This window comes from Papaver somniferum, chromosome 1, assembly GCF_003573695.1.
Source record: "Papaver somniferum cultivar HN1 chromosome 1, ASM357369v1, whole genome shotgun sequence".
Lineage (NCBI taxonomy): Eukaryota > Viridiplantae > Streptophyta > Magnoliopsida > Ranunculales > Papaveraceae > Papaver > Papaver somniferum.
In genome coordinates this window covers 137174461-137195833 of record NC_039358.1, presented here as the reverse complement: position 1 = coordinate 137195833, position 21373 = coordinate 137174461, and the positions used below count along the sequence as shown (strand labels likewise).

General features: G+C 38.1%; 3 protein-coding genes across 4 annotated transcripts; 2 read left to right on the top strand and 1 right to left on the bottom strand.

Moving 5' to 3' along the window:
- Positions 1–536: 536 nt before the first annotated feature.
- Positions 537–8322, top strand: LOC113302029. The gene is made up of 9 exons (XM_026550867.1): positions 537–787; positions 1339–4529; positions 4949–6200; positions 6410–6810; positions 6893–7066; positions 7186–7337; positions 7696–7778; positions 7860–7974; positions 8088–8322. The coding sequence occupies exons 1-8, from the start codon at positions 604–606 to the stop codon at positions 7886–7888; spliced, it is 5466 nt and encodes a 1821-aa protein (XP_026406652.1). The 5' UTR covers positions 537–603; the 3' UTR covers positions 7889–7974; positions 8088–8322.
- A 313-nt stretch (positions 8323–8635) lies between these two features.
- LOC113302037 (probable L-type lectin-domain containing receptor kinase S.7) lies at positions 8636–11489 on the top strand. 2 transcript variants are annotated; one of them, XR_003336623.1, is made up of 3 exons: positions 8636–10724; positions 10814–10899; positions 11129–11489. XR_003336623.1 is itself a non-coding variant. In XM_026550875.1 (2 exons), the coding sequence occupies exon 1, from the start codon at positions 8790–8792 to the stop codon at positions 10896–10898; it is 2109 nt and encodes a 702-aa protein (XP_026406660.1). In that variant the 5' UTR covers positions 8636–8789; the 3' UTR covers position 10899; positions 11129–11489. The 2 variants fall into 2 exon arrangements, 1 of the variants encoding a protein (XP_026406660.1); XM_026550875.1 differs by having other exon boundaries at positions 8636–10899.
- Positions 11490–16347: 4858 nt separating this feature from the next.
- On the bottom strand, positions 16348–20724 carry LOC113302021 (probable ribosomal RNA small subunit methyltransferase B). The gene is made up of 17 exons (XM_026550856.1): positions 20375–20724; positions 20129–20283; positions 19924–20037; positions 19599–19664; positions 19271–19354; positions 19093–19179; positions 18929–19020; positions 18770–18830; positions 18516–18575; positions 18283–18343; positions 18045–18152; positions 17829–17947; positions 17651–17722; positions 17448–17533; positions 17250–17346; positions 17011–17162; positions 16348–16862 (listed from the first exon to the last, which is right to left on the bottom strand). Exons 1-15 carry the CDS (start codon positions 20661–20663, stop codon positions 17277–17279), a joined length of 1524 nt encoding a protein of 507 aa, XP_026406641.1. The 5' UTR covers positions 20664–20724; the 3' UTR covers positions 16348–16862; positions 17011–17162; positions 17250–17276.
- Positions 20725–21373: the final 649 nt, after the last annotated feature.

Sequence of the window (21373 nt, the reverse complement as noted above, 5' to 3'; positions counted from 1 at the left end):
GAAGAAAAAAGAAATCAGAGAAGAAGAAGAAGAAAAGGTCAAGGGCATGTTTGTCTTTTTTTATAGTAAGAAAAACTAAATTTACACATTATTATTTGGCTTGGGGTTTTTGTCCCAGTTTTATTTGAAATGGTTTTTATTTGGTAGAAATAATATGACCGGTTTTTTCTTATCACTAATTTGTTCATCTAGGGGTTTTGTCACTAGTTTTGAGAAAAAAAAGGAAAAAGAAGCTCCGGGTGGGGAATCTGGTGATGGACCACCAGATTATTAACCAACAGACAACACGTGTATCTTTGATCTCGAAATTCGAAATCGAAGTCCGCGCTTACAGGTTACGAAACCTCAACCGCTTATCTATAGGAGGCAAATATGCACCGTCGATGATTATGGATCTTTGGTTTAATTCCAATTATACCCAGAGACTTAAATCACCACAGGCTCACTTTAGCAGCACTCCCTTTTCTTTGCAATATAGACGTTTAAACTTATGAAATTCAAATTCCAAATCTAAAAATCTCCATTTCTCTCTCTATCTCTCCCCCCCCTTTTCTTCTTCTCACTAGGGTTTCGAAAGATCTGAATGGGTTGTAATTTCTGAAGATGTCAACAGTAGAGATATTATTCGGCAAGTTCTTCGAGAGAAAGAATTCGGTAATTGAACAGCTCAATCAACAGAAAGATTTGTATGATCAGTATTTGGCTTCAACATGTTTGATTAATGGAATTGGACCTCCTTCTTGGCTTTTGAAAGATGGGTTTGAGGCTGGTATTTCCGAACTCAAAGGTATTATTCCATTATCTCTTCAATTTAGGGTTTTAGCGTTCTAATTTTTGGTTCCTTCGAATTTATGTGTAAAATTTTGGGGTTTTAGGGTTTTGTTATTATTGTAGATGTGATATACTTCGGGAATTGTATGTTTTCTCTGATTTTTTGGTTTTACTCCCTAAAACTGGAGCTTCATTTGGATAACCGCATTTTGTCAGTGTTAGAATACATAGTAAAGCAGTAATGAGCTATGAGAATAAGGTTAAAAAAGTTCACGGAAAACAAGCATTTTGACTCTAAGACAATGCTGGTAGGGATAGACGATTTGCATGGTTTCTTCCATGATGTGAGCGTGGTAGTTGCAAAATCCTCATTGCTTACAAAAAAAAAAAAATGTTGCACGATCCCCATCAAATGCTAGTGTTGATATGAAGTGGCTTGTTATATGCAATTATTAGCCACTTCCTTTGCTTTGTCAATTGTAAAATTATGAAAATCACCTGCAATCTACTTTCTATTGGTTGTTAAACTTTTGGTTTCTTTCTTCTGATTGGATTTTCTCATTGTAGAGTTGAAGAATGAAGACTTGATTTCAGGACTTCTATTCCCACCTTCCAGAGCCAATTATCCGTCTTCCATTGGAAGTAAAACCTTCTATAGCCGGTCAATTTTTGCTGCAAATACTGTAAAGCAGCTTTCAGGCGATTTTTTTTCAGAAACTTGTGCTTCCAACAAATATTATAGTGTAGGTGAGAGATCAGCAGATATACCCAACTGCCCGTTGGATGGTAAGAATATAGAGATGGAAAGTACATTAAACACGGTTCCTGAGCTGGATAATACCATCTTTTCTCCCCAAAATCAAACAGATTTGACCAATCACTTTGATGTCACAACCGTGGGAGAGAGATCAACTGTTGATCCGAAGTGCAGTCTGAATGGAAGCAGTCTCAAGTCAGAATGTACATTTAACACAATTACACATCAGGGTGGAACTACTGGCACTCCTCAATGCCAGACGGATTTGAAGGTGTCCGAGTCCAGCTTTGAATTACCTCAATCATTGGCAAGGATCCAAAGGTCCAGATCAAGGCAAAGAGCTCTAGAACTTCGTAATAGTGCAAGTGGAAAATCAAGAAAGCGTGCTATACAAGAAAGTAATGTGGCTGCTGGTAGGAGTACAAGGTCAAGAACATCTTCCGAACAGCCTCCTCCTGCTAAAGAGCTGCTAGAAACAGATGCCAGAATCTCTAGTATTCCTTATCAAGTTCTCGGTAGTATAGCTACATCAGCCACCCAAAGTGAGGGTATTGATCTTCATAATGTTTTAGATGCTGAAGGGAACATGGAAGGGTCTAGCCCGGTGCAAAAAGATCCGGAGCTTTGTAACTCTGCGGCGGCAAATACTGAGAACAATCTATCCAAGGAAAGTGCAACAACCTATGAGGATAATATAAGATCCCAAACTACTGTGCCGCAGATTAATTCTGCTGAACTGGGTTTAGCTAGACATAATAACTCGGATAAGCTAACTGGCAGAATTATGTGCTCCAGATCTTCTTCAATTAATAGATCTCCCCAGCATCTGAATCCATTGGATTTGGTCGAAAGACATGACCTTCCAAAGGCATCAGACCTTCAGGTGTTGAATCATGAGGAAGTTTCTGCTGCTGGAATTGCACTAAATAAGCATGTAAATGTGTCAGTTGACTGCAATTCTACTTGTGCTGTAACTAAGCAGGAAGGTGTTAGCATGGGAGCTAGTTTGGAGTTTTTGATTTCTAGGTCTCGATCTGATGAGATTAACTTTGTTGAGCCAAAGCAACTTATTTTTGATGATGTTGAAGATTCCAGGTTGGGTGAAACTTTTGGGCCTTCTTTCGGACGGGAAACATTGCAGGCATCTGACCCTCAAGTATTGATTCATGAGGAAATTTCTGCTGCTAGGATTTCAGAAGCTAAGCATGTTGCAGATATGCCAGTTGACCGCAAGTATATTTGTTCAGTTCAGGAAGATGTTAGTGTGGGAGCTAGTTTGGAGTTCTCAGTTTCAAGGCCTCAATCAGATGATATGAAATTTTTTGAGCCAAAGCAACTTCTATTTGGCGATGCTGAAGATTTGGAGCATGTTGAGACTGTTGGGCCTTCTCCAGGGAGGGAAATATTGAACCAGTCACCAGAGGTTGGATCAACTCCTTTAGGATTGAAGGGATCAGTTGATGAATTACCTATATCTAGTGTTTTCCATGCGAAAGGTGTTCTTTCTGGTGATGGGTCATTGCTGAAGAAGGATCACGGAATGGAAATGGTGATCGAGAGTGAAACTATGACGGGTTCTCTTCCTCATGTGGAAGAAAGGTTTGAAAATGCTGGGAGAAAACAGTCCCTTGAATCTGTTGCTGACGCTTCGAAGTTATGCTCTCCTTTATTACAGGCCGAACGAGCTGAGGGTTACGAAGGCTTGGTAACCGATAGATCTCCAGAGAGAAACGAAAAGAATATAAACATGTCCAGTGATATCCGCGAAAAATGTAACTCCATTCCTGATGATGCAATGCTGAAGATGGATCAATATATGGAAGTTGTAGGTGCAGAAAACAATTTAAAGGCTAAATCTGGAAGCCCACATGAGGTAGAAAGGTCTGAACTTGTTGGGGCAGAGAAAGCTGAGTTTGATTTGCACCCTATATCACCTATCAGTAAAACATCAAGCATTTCTGCTTTGTTTCCTAGGAAGTCACTTCGCCAAACTTCAGATTTCGATGTTGATAGATCTTCGGAAGGAAGCAAAATGTCGTCGAACAAGGTGCAGGTAACTGGTCGTGAATTTTTACAGGAACCATGCGGCACATCTATGGACCGTCTTGAAAGAGATGGAGAAAATGCCTCTATAAGGTTGTCTAATGCCTTTTATGAAGATGAGAGGCCTGAATTACTCGGTACTGAAGAAACAAGAGACCGTACTTCATCAGCAATGTGTACTGGTGCAGATTCAGATATTTCTTCTCTTGCATTAAGGAAAGAGTCACCTGATACTGATCGGCATGTAGTAGCTGATAGATCTTCAGAATGTGACGATAGAAAACGAGCATCAGATTCATCGTTATGTCTAAAGGATTTACAGTGTGGTAGAAGTTCATTTGGATGCGAACTGGAAGGAGCGCTAGACATTGATTTGCCTGACGTTGGGGTTGATTCAAACAAGGATACTTCTGGTAAGAATTTGACAAGGGAGTTTGATTTGGAATCATTGCATGAAGATTCTAGAATTGACAGAGATGCAGGTAGCAAGTCAAGTTCTAGGCAGTCAGTTAAACAAGATATTTCTCTAGCACATGATGCAAGTCAAGTTCCCCACCTATCCCCTTCCGCCATCCATGAAGAAGATGCTGGTGGTAGTAAATCAAATGATTCTTCAAAAGAAGAAAATTCTGTTCTATCGGCAATGACTAGTTTTAATGGGTGGGAAAATTCATGGCCTCAGTGTAAGCGAAGGAAGATTGAAGGCCAATCTGATAAGGGGTTTACTACTTGCCCAAGGATCTGGAGTGCTAAACCTAACCATCACGAAGACATTGTTTGCCTAAACTTAAATAGTGCTGAAACTGGTTCGGGGACTGATCTGGAGTTTCAGCAATTTCCCGTGTCTGGTGTTGTGGAATCGAGCATCATCGAGAGTGCTGTTGGAGAGATGTCCAATGGTGCAAAGCACCTCGTAATGGAGGGTGTTCAATGCTCACCTCAGATCCATGCAGAGGAGGTAATATTCTCTTTGTTAATAGTTACGATAGATTATACTTTGAGTTATGGTACGAATTTAATCTGAAAACCTGCCTCGTAAATCCCTCCATCAGTTTCCACCTGTTACCACACACATGACTTCGTGCATGGACTGTGAATGGACCCTCAGTTGTCTTTTCAAGGAGACCCATGTGAATATTATCTACCTGATCTTTTACAATTTCCTACCTGTCTAGGATTGCTGGAAATCCAGTATTTATGTGGAGTAATTAACAAGTCCCCTATTGAACCATATACTCATACATTCATATGGTTGTCAAAGAATGAATAATACATTACAGAGATCAAACATTATCTTTCTTTTTGTTTTATTACTAACAACTGAGATTGTGAGATGCATAATTATTCTTTCGTGTGTTTTTTTTGTGTGTATGGCAGGCTGAAGGTGATGGGGGGTTTGTACTTGGAGATGCAAACATTCCTTTGGGTTTCATACCAATGCTATTAGAGTCTTCTCTTGGCTCTAGTGGCATAAAGGTAGAGGATACAGGCATTCACTTGAATGAAGTTGAAGAGCAGTATCCGTTTAGCGTTGCCATGAGTGTGGATAGGGAGTGTCTTCCTCAATATGAGCAGAAGTTTTTCTGTTTTGAAAGTGAAAAAACTCCACGAAGCATGGGGGAAGTGTGTTCTACTGAACAAGATATACAAGATATCAAATCTAATCTTGAAGAGCAATTATTATCAAATTATGATAATCTTGATCTTGTTGGTACTGATCAAAGCATGCCTGAGTTTGAGAAGTTCACAGATCTTCCAGACACAATAATTGAAGGAATGAGCATTCTGGAGGAGCTGTGTCCGTCTTCTGGCATGGGTACCCCATATTCTCTTCCTTCAAAGTCTAAATTTCAAATGGACTTGAGCACCTGGTCGGGTTATAATCCATTGGAACCAGGAAGGTCTTATTCTGATTTCATGCCATCCTCAAGTGATCAGTCCGAGTGTGATGCTTGGAGTCCTTACACACCTCAAGTTGGGAAGGCTACTCATACTATTCTCTCATCATCTGGTGGTCAATGTTCTAAGAAGCAACGAAGCACAAACTCAGAGTTAACTCCGATTCATGAAGATAGTAGTAGTGGTGGTGAAGAGAACCGAAACCTATGCAAGGTAATTTATCGACTCCAGGAAAAAAGCAGTGCAATAGAAATGAAGAGCTCAACATATAGAGAACCCCTTGTAGACATAAGTAACATTAACCCTCTTGACTTTGTCTCTGGAAATGAGAAGATCTTTGAGAGAGGAAGCCTAATAGATTCTTTGGAGGAAGATGCGAACCTGCATGGGTCTGAGATTGGTCCTTCGAAGATGTCTAAAGATGACTTTGGCACTGAGAGGAAGTACAAGAACAAGGATAAAGAGAACAAAAGTTCTTCTTTATGTGGCTATGGCACTGAGATGAAGTACATGAACAAGGACAGAGAGAGCAAAAGTTCTTCTACATTTGGAACCGGTACACGTAAGTCCACTAGATGTCTTCAGAATACGGTTAGTAAGCCAAATTTACAGAGGAAAGCAACTGAGGAGAAACGTAATCATACTATTGTAGACAAGGCCCATAAAGGATCTAATATTGCGACTGGTGTTAAATCCCTCTTTGAATACCTTCCAACTGCAGTGCCTCCAGGTACTTTCAGAACATATATTGCTTACGATAGTCTTGTTGTAGTGGAGTTTGTTATATCACGATCATGATTCTTAGCTCTTTTTGGCAGTAAGCCATAACATTATGAACAGTTTTATTAAGGATGGTGAATCACAAAAGATGGCTTGATATACAAAAGCTAATCATCTAATATGTTTGTTTCTCTTTCTTTCTTTCGTGATGTTCTATAGCAAAGAGAAAAGAGCCTAAAGTGAAAGCCCTAGATCTCGCTAAGGAAACAAAAAAACAGGAAGAGGAAAAGAAGAAACAGCGAGAGATGATGAAAGAAAAACGGGAGCGTGAGCGAGAACGGCAGAAGGAAGAAAAAGCTAGGGAAGAGGAATTGATGCAGAGACAAAAACAAGAAAAAGAGCGCCAGCGAGAAAGACTGAAGGAAGAAAAAGCGAGGCAACAGGAATTGATTCAGAAACGAAAAGAAGTGGAGGCAAAGAGAAAAGAAGCTGAAATGCAGGAGAGGAAAAGGCTTAGAGAAGATGAAAAGAAGGAGAAGGACAGAAAAAAGTTGTGCAGGGACCCACAGAAGAAATTACATGCCGGGAAAGAAGAGAAAGAACTGAAATACAGAGCTGCCGTAAGTTATTTTCCCTGTTATTCATAGAAGTCTGGGCTTCAGTTTGTTCACCCTAACTGTGCTGATTTATACTACTTTATAGGATGAAAAAGCATCAAAGAAAAAAGGGTTTCAAGATGAGGAAATGAAGGATCAGAACCCAGAAAAGGTGAAGGGAAGAGAGGAGTGTGCAAAAGGGAGGCAGACTCAAACAAAGAAAACCAGTGGTGTTCATGAACATTCTGTGGCTTTGGAAGAGTCTCGCAGTAATGAGAATGTGAGTCTGCACATTACACCTAAGTCTTATACATAATAGTGGCTATATCTTCTTCTAAGTCTGTGTGAGTTCTCTATTTTATTTTATTTTGTATTTATGGTTCTCCATTTATCTTGTAGGCGGTTAATTGTTTCGGTCAAGTAAATGAAGTTGGTTCATTGGCTACTGGTGGAACTCTGGAGCAGTCATATGACATATCTCCATACCAGAGCTCGGATGGAGAAGAGGACGATGATGTTCCTTCTAGGAAGGTTATTCCTTCTTGGTCCAGGTAACAGTTAAACTCTGCCCTCTACTATAATGTCCTGTGCTGGATTGGTGCATTTGATTTTGTTGCCTGTCTTTTGAGGTGGGGAAGCATTATATTATTTTGGCGTTAGGGTGTTATAATGCGTGCTGACGCTCAGATGATGTCGGGGTACATTGAACCCCGGTGGGTGTTATTATATGTCCTTTTATCTCGTTTTAAGTCTTTGTCGGGAAGGAGTCCACTCAGGCCCTCCATCAATCTGCTCCATATTCAATTGTTTGTCAGAGAAAATACAGGAGTTTCTTTCGACTATAGAGTAACTTGATAAAGATTGCTACCCATCTCTACTTAATATGTTTTAAACACTTGTGTACAACAGGCAGTATTGTCCGGCTCCACACTCTTGCTCCCAACAACCAAAAGACTTTTTCAAGCTATCAAGCTTTTGCAATATAAATCAAGGTAAGTCTCTCAAGTAGTCTATTGTAAACATGATCATTTCCGTACCATAGTCTAAAAAGCTGATCTCCTATGGTTTTGCAGTTCTTAAATCTCGAAAGAGCTTCAAGTAATTACGAGTTTGGCTTGGGAACTTTGGTTTCCCGCATGTTAGTTCTCTAAGTAACATTCCACTGGATAGTTTCGTGTATAAATAGAGGTAATGTTTGAGTTTTAGGTTTAGCACGCCTCTGAACATTATATACTTCCTCACAGTGTTGCATTTATTGGTTTCACTCCCATATTTCTAATCTGATTGCCACAACTCTGTAGGTAAAAAGTCTCCCGAAATGAGCCCTTATGGCGCAAAAGAGTGAGATGACGACACTTGGAGCTTGACTGAGATTATTGAATGGGGAAGAAGTGATCCTTTTCCCCCTACCCATCTTTTTTGTAGGTCACTGACATATACATGTGATTTAATGTAAATATCCAAATTTTCTTCTAAATATGTTGCACTACTCTACAAACAAAAGGAGGGTAGTTTTGATTGATCCAATGGAATGAATTTTTTTGAAACCAATTTCCAGTTGACTGCAGATGATATTTCAGTCCTGTTTACTTATCCAGCCACAAACCAATTGGTTTCAGGTTTCTATGCAAAGACAAACACATTTGTTGTCTGTGTCAAATCCCTGGAACCGACAGCTTATTTCTTTCTTTATTTCGATGAGACCTAGTCAAAGTTTCTCTACATGATCCACGCCGCAGGATGTCGCCGTCATCGAGTTATTGCGCCACTACCAAACCAAGTGCCCCAAAGAATTCTTCATAACCGTTCATAACAAAACCTAGCTTTCCACTTCTCCACGCGCCCATTTCTAACCGTTCAACCTCTCCTTCTCTAGAGTCTCTAGACTTCTTCAGAAATACTAGCTTTTCCTCTGTTTCAGAAGCGCTTTCTATTTTCTAAAAACCCTTGAATACCTCTCTTCAAGTTCTTGAAAAATCCTAGCTTTTTTGTTCACATTCATCATGAGTTCATCTTCAAGAAGTCTTCGTTCTCTATTCTTTCTGTCCTTCACTTTCTTGGGGTTTTCACTCTTTTCATCAACAGTAGCAGAGAATATAAGTTTCAATTTCTCTTCGTTCTCTTTACAAAACCTTACTCTTCTTGGTGATTCCTATCTCAGGAATGGATTTCTTGGATTAACTCAAGAACTTGGTGTTCCTTCTTCAAGTTCTGGTTCTGTTCTATTCAATTCCCCAATTAATTTCTTCGATCCAAAATCAGAAATTTCAGCTTCATTTTCTACTAGATTTTCTTTCTTGATTACAAATATAAATCCGGGTTCTTTCGGTGATGGAATTACTTTCTTTATCTCAACTGATAATCTTACTCTTGGTAGTCCTGGTAGATATTTGGGTCTTGTTAATTCATCTCAATTATTAACCCCAAATAAATTTATCGCCATCGAATTCGATACTCGTTTAGATTCAATATTCAATGATCCTACCGATAACCATATTGGATTAGATATCGATAGTTTGATTTCGATAAGAACACAAGATGTTGTTTCAAAAGGGTTTGATTTGAAAAGTGGGAATTTGATTACAGTCTGGGTTGATTACAAGAATGATCAAAAGATTATGAATGTTTGGATGAGTTACAAAAGTTTCAAGCCGGAAAAACCAATACTGGTGGTGGAAATCGATCTTTCTGTTTATTTCAAGGAGTTTATGTTTGTAGGGTTTTCAGCATCTACAGAAGGTAGTACAGAAATTCATATGATTAAAGATTGGAATTTTGAGACTTCTGGATTCTATCCTGTGAGGAGGCCAAAATCATCCATTCCTCATAATGTGTCTGATCACACCATTCCGGTAATACCCATAACTCCTACTGTTTTGAATTCTAGTAGTAAAAACAATCGAAAGAAACTCGGATTAGGTCTTGCAATTGCTGGTCTAGGCTTGTTTTGCATAGGACTAGTTGTATTTGGTTTTATCTTTGTTAAGAAATTTAAAGAGAAGAGACCAGATAAGAGTTTGAAGCTGGAACTTTTCAAAAGTCCCAGACAATTTCGTTACCGCGAACTTAAGCATGCTACTAAAGGGTTTCATCCTAGTCGAATCGTTGGTCATGGAGCATTTGGAACTGTTTACAAAGCAGTTTTTCCTGAATCAGGAATGACTTTTGCAGTGAAAAGAACGAAACAGACCCATGAAGGAAAATCTGAGTTCCTTGCAGAACTTTCCATTATAGCTTGTCTGAGACATAAGAATCTGGTTCAGCTTCAAGGATGGTGTACTGATAAGGGTGAATTACTTCTTGTTTATGAGTTTATGTCAAATGGTAGTCTTGATAGCGTTCTTTACCAAGACACCAAAGATGAGATTTTGCTGAATTGGGCTCGCCGATATAATATTGCTGTGGGGATAGCTTCTGTGTTGACGTATCTACACCGGGAATGTGAGCAGCAAGTGATCCACAGAGACATTAAGACTAGTAATGTAATGCTAGATCAGAACTTCAGTGCTAGGTTGGGAGATTTCGGTTTAGCTCGACTTACGGAACACGATAAAAGCCCAGTATCAACTCTTACAGCTGGAACAATGGGGTATTTAGCTCCTGAGTATCTTCAGTATGGCAAGGCAACCGAGAAAACAGATGTTTTCAGCTTTGGTGTGGTGTTACTTGAAGTGGCTTGTGGGAGAAGGCCTATTGAGAGACAAGGAAATGACAAGCATCCAGTTAATTTGGTGGATTGGGTATGGAGTTTACATTCCATAGGACAAATCATTGAGGCAGCAGATAAAAGATTAAATGGAGAGTTTAATGAAGAGCAGATGAAGAAATTGTTGCTTGTTGGTCTGAGCTGCGCAAACCCTTCAAGTATTGAGAGACCTACAATGAGAAGAGTACTTCAAATCCTAAATGATGAAGCTGAGGTTATAAAAATACCTAAGGTGAAACCGAGTTTATCATTCTGCTCTATCTTGCCTTTAAGCCTTGATGACATTGTTTCTGACGATGAGTGTGATGAAGCTACTTCCAGCCTGCCTTCAAGTGTCGGCCAAGTTGCATCTGAATGCAATGGGAGTGAGAAAGCAAGCCCTTTGATTGAAATCAGTATCGCATAAGGTAATAAGTTCATCACTCGCTGCTTTCATTTCCAAATTCTACTACTAATCTTAACATATTTTTTAGTTTGAACTTCTACTGAAGTATCTGATAACTTAAGTAATAATGCTGGATTAGAAGCCAACATTCTTATATTTTTATCTAGTTTGGCAATGTTTTCTTGTGTGTTTTACTTTACTAGAATAACCAATGCAAAGAAACTTAGGTTATTTTATTCCTCATTGTACAGATAACAAGAACATCTGAGCAGATTCGCCGAAAGATGAAGGTTTTCAAGGAGGGCTTCAGAAGCATGAATTTTTTGAACTACTCTGCTGCCTACTCTTAGCAGCTTTTCAGTTGTAAGTAGAGCATATGAAATGAGCAAGTGAAAATGTAAAAATGGCACCTGTGTCAGAAAGAAAAGAAAAGAAATGCATCAAAGTGTCAGTAGTCTTTTTCTTTTTGTTGTTTTGACAAAAGTTTCAGTAGTCTGTAGTGGGTAATTCTGGGTCATTATTTCATTTTTCAGATGTAAATATCAATTTGTAAAGAAAAAATTGATTTTTTAAAATGCCTTAGTCCCTCATTACTGCTATGGGGTTGTGATATGAAATTGGGGTACATAACAAGAACTGGAACTAGGGAAAGAAAAAGTGAAAGAGAGAATGGTATCGAAATCCAAATAATCCATCTCTCTGCATATAGAACTTAGAGCTAAAACTTAACCCAAATAAGTGTACTGTTGCGAAATTCTGATGCTACTCAGTTCCCTTTTAGCTATAATGTTTTTCTTTTTCTTCTCTTTTCCCCATTGTGTGTTTTATTTTTTATTTTTTATGTAATACTCGATTACTTGTCACCTTTACAGTGTTTTATTCCCTACTAAAAATTCAAGGCACAGAGAGGTATGATTGAAGATGGACATTTATTAGCTAGTGAACGACTTAACAAGTAAATATAGGGAAGAATAAAATACTAGGTCGGAGTTTTTGAGTACCCCAGCAGAATGTTAAATATCCAAGGCCAATGATTGTTTGCTCCTTACAGGAGTGCTACTTCTGCTGCCAGGGGGTTGATGTTCATGATGTTTTTTCATATTACTCCAATATTCTATCTGACCAGCAACACCAACCCCAACTTAAGTTGGAGGGTCCTATTATTGCTGTGTCCTTAATAGTGATATACTACTATAATATTACAAAACCAATGAGTACGTCTTAAATGATTTTCTTTTCATTCTTTAAGTGTCATCAGTGGAATGTGGATAGAATTCATTTCATTTTGAGCGAAGGGGTGTGGTCAAGTGAACGATTTTTTTCTGGCACCACTGTTTGATTAGACCACCTTCCCAATAATTATAAGGGGTGTCCTAAAAGGTGGAGATGACTAGTTTACCCTTTTACCTAATTAAAATTATAACTAATCTACAACTTCTTCTTCCTCTATTGTACAATTTTTCTTCTTCTCTTCTTCGTCAATTTATGATCATCTAAACCTGATCATATACAAATCTAATCAAAATCATCAAATTTTCATCGTCGTCGATTCATTGAATTTTCATCGTCGATTAATCGATCTTTTATAAACAAACCTGTGCATAAGTATTTTCCCACAAACCCATTACTTCTAATTTGTTTTTGATTGAAATTTTGAGCAGTGGTCATCAAAATATGTTGAATTTGGAGGTTACAATAGTAAGTTCAGTTTGGATAATTTTGAAAAAAACCTAGTTTTGCAACCGAACTTTTAAAAATGAAGAACACGAAAAACACTTCGGTTAAGAATTTTTTTTTGCCTAACCGAACACCTGAGTTCGGCTGAGTCGCAAAAATAATTTCAAAACCAAACTCTTCTCTGTATAACCAAATGTTGAGTTAGGTTTAATCGCAAAAAAAAAAAAAAAAAAAATCCTAACCGAACTTTACTCTGAAAACCTATATAATGAGTTCGGTTATCTCGCAATTTTTTCTGCTAACCAAACGTAGAGTCCGGCAATGTTTTGTAAACTTTGCGATCATGCCGAACCTATATATTTTAAGTGCATGGAAAAACTAAGAGTTCGGCTGAATGACTGGTTCGTAGAGATTTTGCGAATCTACCGAACTTTGTTGCGTAAAGTTCGGTTACAATCGAGTCGGCTGAGCCGAACAAAACTATGTAAACTCGAGCATAGTAGTTCGGTTACATTTGATTTTTCATCAGCTAGCCGAACAAACAAAAACTCCATTAAAGCTTCGGTTCCCTGTGATTTGGATTTATTAACCGAACTGCATTTGCAGAAAGTTCGGTTACACGTTCTTCATATAATACAACCGAACTTTGTTGACCTGGTTGAAATTTTTTGTTACAATTTTGATTTTGAAGATATTGTAGGTCATTTATAACAACATTCACTAAGTTACAAGCATACTTCGGTACCCAAAGGATGTTTTTTCTCCATATTCACCCATCTCAAAATATTTTTTTTCTCCATCTTCTTCTTCTTCTATTACTTTAGTCATTTAGTAATTCTACTTCTTTTAACAAAAAAATCATCTATTAACTTAACCTTAATTAATGATTAATCACACTAACTAATCATTACACAAAAATAATCAGGAAAATAATTTTAGTATTAATATAAATATTTAAATAAATAGTGACCTAGATTTATTTCTAATGTCTTATCCAAAATAAAACAATGATCCGAAAAAAGACTGGTCCCCCAAAAAAAAATCGTTCTTAAGTAACGAATTTCATAGTAGGACATGAAATGGCCCAAAGTTAAATAAAGAAGACTTGCGTACATGTAACTCATTTCTCATATTGAGGCCCAGTCTTTGGTCAACATTGAAAGAGGTGGAACAGTCGAAGCAATTGGCGAAGGAACGTGTCTCATCAATGGTAACCGTTCCCATATTCCCACTTCCTATCATAGAGTACCAACGGTTGAAAGTTGTAACTATCCAACTTAACAGAATTCTTCGCGCCCCTTCGTTCATTCACTTCTCTTTATAAAACTCAGTTCCTTTCTTCATTCTTCTATTTTGCACTGATATTTGACTCTCTGACTCTCTCACTCACTCACCGTAATTCGTCCAATCCTAGTAATTGTGTTTTGAAACTTTCACCATCTAGTGATCGAAAATGGCTTTTCAGTATAGTGCACTCAGTATCTTTGTTGTGACAATGATGATGATGGTCTCACTATCATCAGGCTCTCAGTTTGAAGTAGGAGGTCCAGTGGTTAGATCATACCACCAGAGAATGACACTCAATCTTACATTGAATGGGCTTCAAGAACTAGGCTTCAAGAACTAGGTTTCATATTGGGGATACTGTCTGTAAGTATATGCTTCTAATTAGTACCTTTACCTACTAATTACTCTTTAGTTTCATATTTCACTAATTTTTCTTATGTCATTTTTGATCAACAGACTTCAAGTATAAGAACGATTCGGTTCTTGTAGTAAACAGAAATGACTACATATACTGTAATATTTCGAATCCGGTTGCAAAGTTTGAAGACGGAAACACTATATTCCGGTTCGATCGTCATGGTTTCTTCTACTTTATCAGTGGCAAACTTGGACATTGCAAATTGGGCCAGAGGATTGTTGTAAGGGTCATGGTGCACCCATCAGAGGAATTTAATAAGCCACAGGAACATGCACCTTCACCATCTCCATTGTCAGCCATTGGTGTCGGGTCGCCTTCTAGCGAGCGTCCATGAGGACATCCCACTGTCCCGAATTCTACTTTCAGTTTGTCATCATCAGTAATTGGATCCTACTTCACGACCACTGCTAGCGTTTGGGGAATGGTTGTTGTATTTCTCTATGTTCTTATGTAGTAGTAGGACTAGGACAACTTTCAGGGTTTATGTAATTGCTTTTAGAGGCTTTTAACATTTTTTTTGATTAACATTCATTCTCTCTTTTCTTCTATATCTTTCACTTGTAACGTTATCCGAATCTATTAAGTTCAACCAATATTTATTTTTGATGTCATTGTTGTTTTTACGGCCGATCTGCAATTAGGAATCTCAAACACTAAGACAATAAAAATAAATCATACAAAGACGTAAAGAGTTCCTTTCAAATTTTTGTGAGTGCTGTGAAATTGTTTTTATCAGCCAGAATTGGGCAAGCAGAAGAAACGGGTTCAGACGTAGGTATTATCTGCTGCTTTAGCTTCTTTGAGGATGAGTCCTAACAGTCTCTCGTATGTTCCTATTGCCTTCTCCAGCCCATCAATTGATCGTCTTCTGTCATCAACAACAACATTCAATATTTCTTCCATTTCATTTGTCTCTCTTACTGGCTTCATTATCTCCCTACCACTGTAACCCAGACTCATCAACTCCCTGTCTCCACCTGTTTCATCATTTATGCCACTGGCTCCTCCATATTTTGATCTCCTCCCATTTCTGATCCCTGTTGCCACTACAAGTTCACTAACACTTCCCCGACTCTCGTGATCCCCTAAAATCCTAACAGTCCTACCATTCTCCACCTCCCAAACTCTTATACTCCCATCCTCTGAAGCTGAAACCAAATTCCTTCCCTCATTCGCCATCGCCACTGCTGTCACTGCTCCGCCACCGTGATCACCCGATCCCCAAGCCACTACTTCATTAATATTACTGCTAGCCAATTCATTCCTCCTTTTCACCTTCAAAATTCCAACATATACCCGACCGTCAGATCCACCAGCGTAGAAATTTGACTCTGTTGAGTCCACTAGGCTCCAAATCACACAAGGACACCGCACAGAGCGCATGTGGTAACCATTTGCTAAGCTCCAAAATGTACATGTTCCATCTGCTGAACAAGAGATAATAGTTGAATTACATCCGCCGATGCCTGCTATTGTGATACAAGTTATATGAGAAGTATGCCCGTGGAAGCTGTACAACGCAAACTCGGTTGAGCTATCAACAGATGAACTGTCTAGTACATGAATAATTGGAAACACGGATATAGTTCCGTCATCACCTCCGGAGATGAGAAGAGAACCGTCATTGTTCATGGTTAGGCAAGAGACAGGTTTGCAATGTGCAGGAAATGAACGAAGAAGTTTACCAGATGGGAGTGTTAGGGCATGAATATATCCTGATACACCACCAGAAAAGAGGTATGAGCCATCATGTGTGCTGGCTAGGGGAGCGACCGGTTCAGGAACTGCAAGGTGGTGAATGGGAATGGAAGACCACCAGTTGTACAGATGTATAGAGGCAGAGGTGGTGGTGTCGGGGGAGATGTGAGAAGCTGCTATTAGGGTATTTCCAGCTAGAGCTAGGCCTTTACGTGGTGAACGACTGCCGAGGAAGTGACCTAAGGTTGCACCAGTTGAGATATCATAGGCTGTGATGGGGGTGTTTGGAGAGCTGGCTAGGAGAATTTCCTGCTGCTGTGATGAAGATGCCATGAATGACAATAAAATTAGTACGAGAGCTTGAAGGTGAAAATAACAAGGCAATGAAGGTGAACCTAAAACCTGTTCTTCATATAAAATAGAACTTTTTCAGTTACATTTTCTGAAACTTGGACTTTTGTGTGCAGAAATTTTATGCCACAAAACCAAATTCCACATACTTACAGCTAAAGTTATTCAGTAGACACAATTAAGTTAGCTGGAAGTACACAACAGGTGAAGAAAATCAGCCTTCAAAAGAACAAGAAACATCTGTAACTGACGAGTCGAAGTACATAATCACAGAAGCTGGCAGGCTACGTGGCAGAACTATTGAAGCATCATCATCAACACCCGCTAGCTTCTTTTAAAGGCAGATACCTCATCTCTGTAAGTCAATTTGATGCTGCAATGCACCATTGAATTCTTGTAGAAATCTTCAAAATTGTTATAGATACCCAATGCAGAGATTAACCTTATATAGTTATATTATACTCTATCAGGTCAAAATTGATGTCCTAAATTCATCATCCTTGAATTCCTCTATTATCAAAGTCTTCAACTCTCTGCCCTCTTAAGTGAATTACCTGAAATATTAGGTTGTTTATGAATTCATATTGTATGATGTCTCAACAATAGGTATTTTGTGTGATAAGACAGGACCTGAAATTTGTGACCACCAGAAGACACATTTTAGCAACTACAAAAGTTTTAGACCAATCACTTTGGTATTACCTTTCTAATGGCAATCAGGTTCAGGTGTATCGAATAAGGCGAGCTGCAAAGGACCCATCAAGAGAATGCTTCACTGGATCCGAAAAATAGAAACCAGTTTTTGTTACGAAAGCTTGTGGAACATATTTGTCGACAGAGTCTATGCGAAATTCCTGGAAAAAAAGGAGAAAAAATGATTCTTATGGTGTCGAATGTCGATCTATTGGAATACAAACAACAGACCAGAGGAAATTACTTACAGGATGCCGTTGAAGAAATGATGCCACTCATTCTTCATTTTCTTCAGGATCAATAGAACAAGTACTGTATACTAGTATTCCCCCTAGCTTAGTCAATCTGTGTCATACAGGAAAAATCCATAGCTATTAATTATACATTATACTCAATCGGATTATAAACTAATAACTCATATTAAGTGGAGAACTATGGGCTTTTACGTTGAAGCTGAATTGAGAAGTTCATCCTGTAAGTTTTTAAGTTGTTCCATGTCCTCGGACCTCCTATTCCAACGCAAATCAGCTCTCTTCAACAATGGGTAACAAGAAATGAAAACTTGGTGAGACCTCTTTCATATGCTCTACAAATTTACCTCAACTACCACAGCCTTCAAATCCTCAACTATACTACAGAATAAGTATACCTTTGAGAGAACTCCCAACCCAGAACATGGAGCGTCCAGCAAAACTTTGTCAAACATCACTGTATTTTTCTCCTACATATTAAAAGGAGTGAGAGTGAGAGAGGGGGAAAGAGAGTTAAAAGGTATTCATATAAAAGTAAGGCATCAAATGCTATGATCCATATCAACAGTTACTTACAGCAAAGATACGGAGATCAGAGTGAACAGTTGTGATGACATCCGCAACTTCGAGCAACTTGGCAGTCTCTTTAAGAATTCTCAATCGACCTTCATTTGTGTCAATTGCAGATACCATACCTGCAACTCAAGAAAGAACCCAAATTGTGTGATATATTCGTTCCATGCAGCATCTGGTCCGAATAAACCACTTTGTATAATTCTGTTCGATAAATACCTTTACCACTCAGACGTGATGCCATGAAAAGGCTCTTCCCTCCAGGTGCAGCACAACAGTCAACAACATTCTCCCCTGGTTGCGGGTCCATAATAGAAACCACCATACCTGTGTACAAACAGTTGATTGATTCCCAAAATATTTTGTAGATCACAATGCTTTCAAAAGCTTAAGCACGAATTATCATTCCTAACTTAATCTACAGCATTCCACACTGAAATCAAGATTTTTTTTTTACCTGCACTCTCATCTTGAACTGAGCATAGACCTTCTTTCAGTAATCCAGCTTGGAGGACAATCTAACAGAGTGATGTAGAACAATAGGCCTTTGGTTTAGTAACCAGAATTGGATGTAAAGCAACCAAATATCCAATAAAAGTATGTCACTTGACATTAATGATCATTTTTAACCATTATGCCTTCTTTCATCGAAACTTATTACTGTTTAGAACCAAATATTCCAAAAACTACCTGCATCCCAGTTGTAATACGAACAAAATCGTCCAAATGCTGAGAAAGCTCATGAGGAACCTGAAGTTCAAGAAAGATAAAGAGAAAAAATTAAGAAATTTTCAACCCCTGTGCTCTAATATCTTTCATGGTATTTTGAAAGAACCTGGCGAGTTTTTTCAAGAGCAAAACCAAAGTTCAAAAAGAATTAATTAAAAAAAAAACAAAAATAACATGATTCTGTTTTGAAATTTCAAAGAAAAAAAGAAAAAGACCTCAAGCTCTTCGAGTCGCTTCACAAGGTCAGCTCTTGTAAAACCTTTCGCAGAGTTTGCCCTGACAATAGAATTAGAAGCAGTGGCTGCACATCAGCCATTAAATCAGTAGGCCAATTTCGACACGTATTTTTCGAGAAGTGCAAAGTATCACTAAACCTGATGCTGAAACTTGGAGCGCTGTTATTCCACATCATCAGTTTCACAGCTTCATCTTGCCCAAGATGTTTAACCCATCGCCTAACCATCCACTAACAGTAAAAATGCAAATGTACGTGTTATGAACCAAAACATTAAGAAAGTAACTGGGATTACAAACTTACAACTGGATGGGAATGAAGTGTGGCAAGTGCACGTGCTCGCGAGCGATCATCACCCTCCAATTTGGGTAAAGGAAGGGTGTCATTCTCCTGACCAAGAAATATAGAATGTTAGATAAAAAACAAAATCTTATGAAATACGTGAGCATTACATGATGCATGTTGGAAAATGTCACCGAACCTTAAGCAATACCAACTTCCGCAGTATCCCATTCACCAAATTGCCTGCACCAGGCCTAAGAGCAGTTTTTGCAAGCCTGACATTCTGGGTTTATGAACATGTTAGTGTCAATAGAAATCCAAGATGATTGGCATTGAAAAGAAGCACAGCCATGATCACGAAATTGCCTTCACCAAGATGAACACTTGGAGAGTAAACATGGCCCTGTTTACGGAACACTATTTGGGGTCTACTGTTCCAACATGACATTATGCACCGTGTGAAATTCCTAATTAAGCAAGATAAATCACAAATATTTCTAAAGAATCTGGGCATACAGATTATTTACCTCATCTACGACAGCATATGGTGGCATTTCCAGTTTGACAATCTCATAGAAACCAATTCGGAGAATCTAGACAAAGAAAACATAAGCACCCTGAGATTAAAAAGTACTGTTTCTGGAATCTAATTTTCAAATCTTGAAGAAGCCTGAAAGGTATCATATAATCCAACCAATAAGTGTGCTCCAGCTCTTAAAGGCCTGATAGCCCAATAAGGAGAAATGATATGCAGAAACGAGAACACTCCATTTATAAGAAGATGTAAGAACGTCTACACTCGATTCATTACTTGTACTATCTAGACTGTTCTGGTGTCCGGAGAAATTATACCTGCAAGAGAAGAGGTTCCATATTTCTAAACGTTCGTTCATCGTCACATAATGACACTATAAGATGATCAAGGTACCGTCTCCACCGAATGGCACCACCAACAATGTCAGTCACCTATAAGTAACAACATATGACCAAAATGTAAGGTAAATACCACCACATTTGGATCATAAACCATTAAATTTCGAAATTAGCAATCCCTTACTAGTCTGAGATCTCTATCCTCCAATTTTCGAGTACGAAACCCTAATGTTCTTTCAACATATCCCATCTCATTAGCCCCAGAACCTTTTCCTTTCTCGTTAAGAAGATCAGCAAAAGCACCACCGAATTCTATCCGCATCAATCTTACTGCAGACACTATATAACACGAAAATATTCAACCTTTCCATCAAAATACAAACTACCAACTGAGAGAACAAAAATTAAATAGAAGGAAGCATTTTATTACCGGCTCGGTGAGGAGATATCTCCGAATTCAGTATGGGTTTACTTTTAACAAGATTTGGAGCTTCTTTTTGACGTGGGTTTCCTGAATTTGATCTTTTGGTGAACTTCGAAGTTCTGAAGGTTGAAGCTTTATCTCTTTCTGAAAAACTAATGGATGCTCGAAGAGAACAAATGTCAACCATCAAAGTAGAATTGGAGTTGAACTGAAAATTGGTTTTCTCATAACGAGATAAATTCAAGGTTGATGAGAAGAAAGAAGAAGAATAATAGCGGGAAATAGTTCCTTCCATTCTCTCAGGGAAGATTTGGAATGACCGAGTGGATAATGCTATAATTACTACTTTCACAGAAGCCGTTTTTTGCTGGAGTGTTTGGCAACAGGCGTTGACAGAAGCCGTTAAGGGTGTACCAATTCCACATGTAGGAATTACTGGCTAGTCCAGTTCTATCGGACCCAGTTAATGGCTAGTCCATCCGTGGAAAAAATTTACTCTCTAGTCCAAAAATTTCGTGAAGACTATAAAATGTATTTTATAAATTCCTAAAACACCCTTCCAGGTCTAATTAGTATCAACACATGTAAATATTATTAGTAGTATGTTACTACATACTAGTAGTATCAATACAGTGATACTACATATTAATATGTATTGTACTAGTAGTAACAAAAATATCTTATTGTTACTAATAAATTATGTAACTACTTTACTATACTAAACTAGTATACTACTATAGTATAGTATACTAGTAAACTAGTAGTAAGTAGTACTAGTAGTAAAATATGTAGTATCAATACATAACAATTTTTTTTGATATGTAGTATCAATACATAACATACTACATATCAATATGTAGTATCAATATATAACATACTACATATCAAACATACTACATATCAATACATAACATACTACATATCAACCATACTACATATCAATATATAACATACTACATGTCAATATGCAGTATCAATACATAACATACTAAATATCAATATGTA

Bases quoted from the DNA above. Each gene is read 5' to 3' on its own strand.
- LOC113302021 (XM_026550856.1), bottom strand. From the start codon at position 20,663: ATGGAAGGAACTATTTCCCGCTATTATTCTTCTTCTTTCTTCTCATCA. The intron at 18,576-18,769 runs GTCTTTTTCTTT...CTTGAACTTCAG, and splicing joins AGCGACTCGAAGAGCTTGAG to GTTCCTCATGAGCTTTCTCA. The intron at 17,534-17,650 runs GTATACTTATTC...CCATTGTTGAAG, and splicing joins GGTTGGGAGTTCTCTCAAAG to AGAGCTGATTTGCGTTGGAA.
- LOC113302037 (XM_026550875.1), top strand. From the start codon at position 8,790: ATGAGTTCATCTTCAAGAAGTCTTCGTTCTCTATTCTTTCTGTCCTTC.
- LOC113302029 (XM_026550867.1), top strand. From the start codon at position 604: ATGTCAACAGTAGAGATATTATTCGGCAAGTTCTTCGAGAGAAAGAAT. The intron at 6,201-6,409 runs GTACTTTCAGAA...GATGTTCTATAG, and splicing joins TCCAACTGCAGTGCCTCCAG to CAAAGAGAAAAGAGCCTAAA. The intron at 7,338-7,695 runs GTAACAGTTAAA...TGTGTACAACAG, and splicing joins GTTATTCCTTCTTGGTCCAG to GCAGTATTGTCCGGCTCCAC.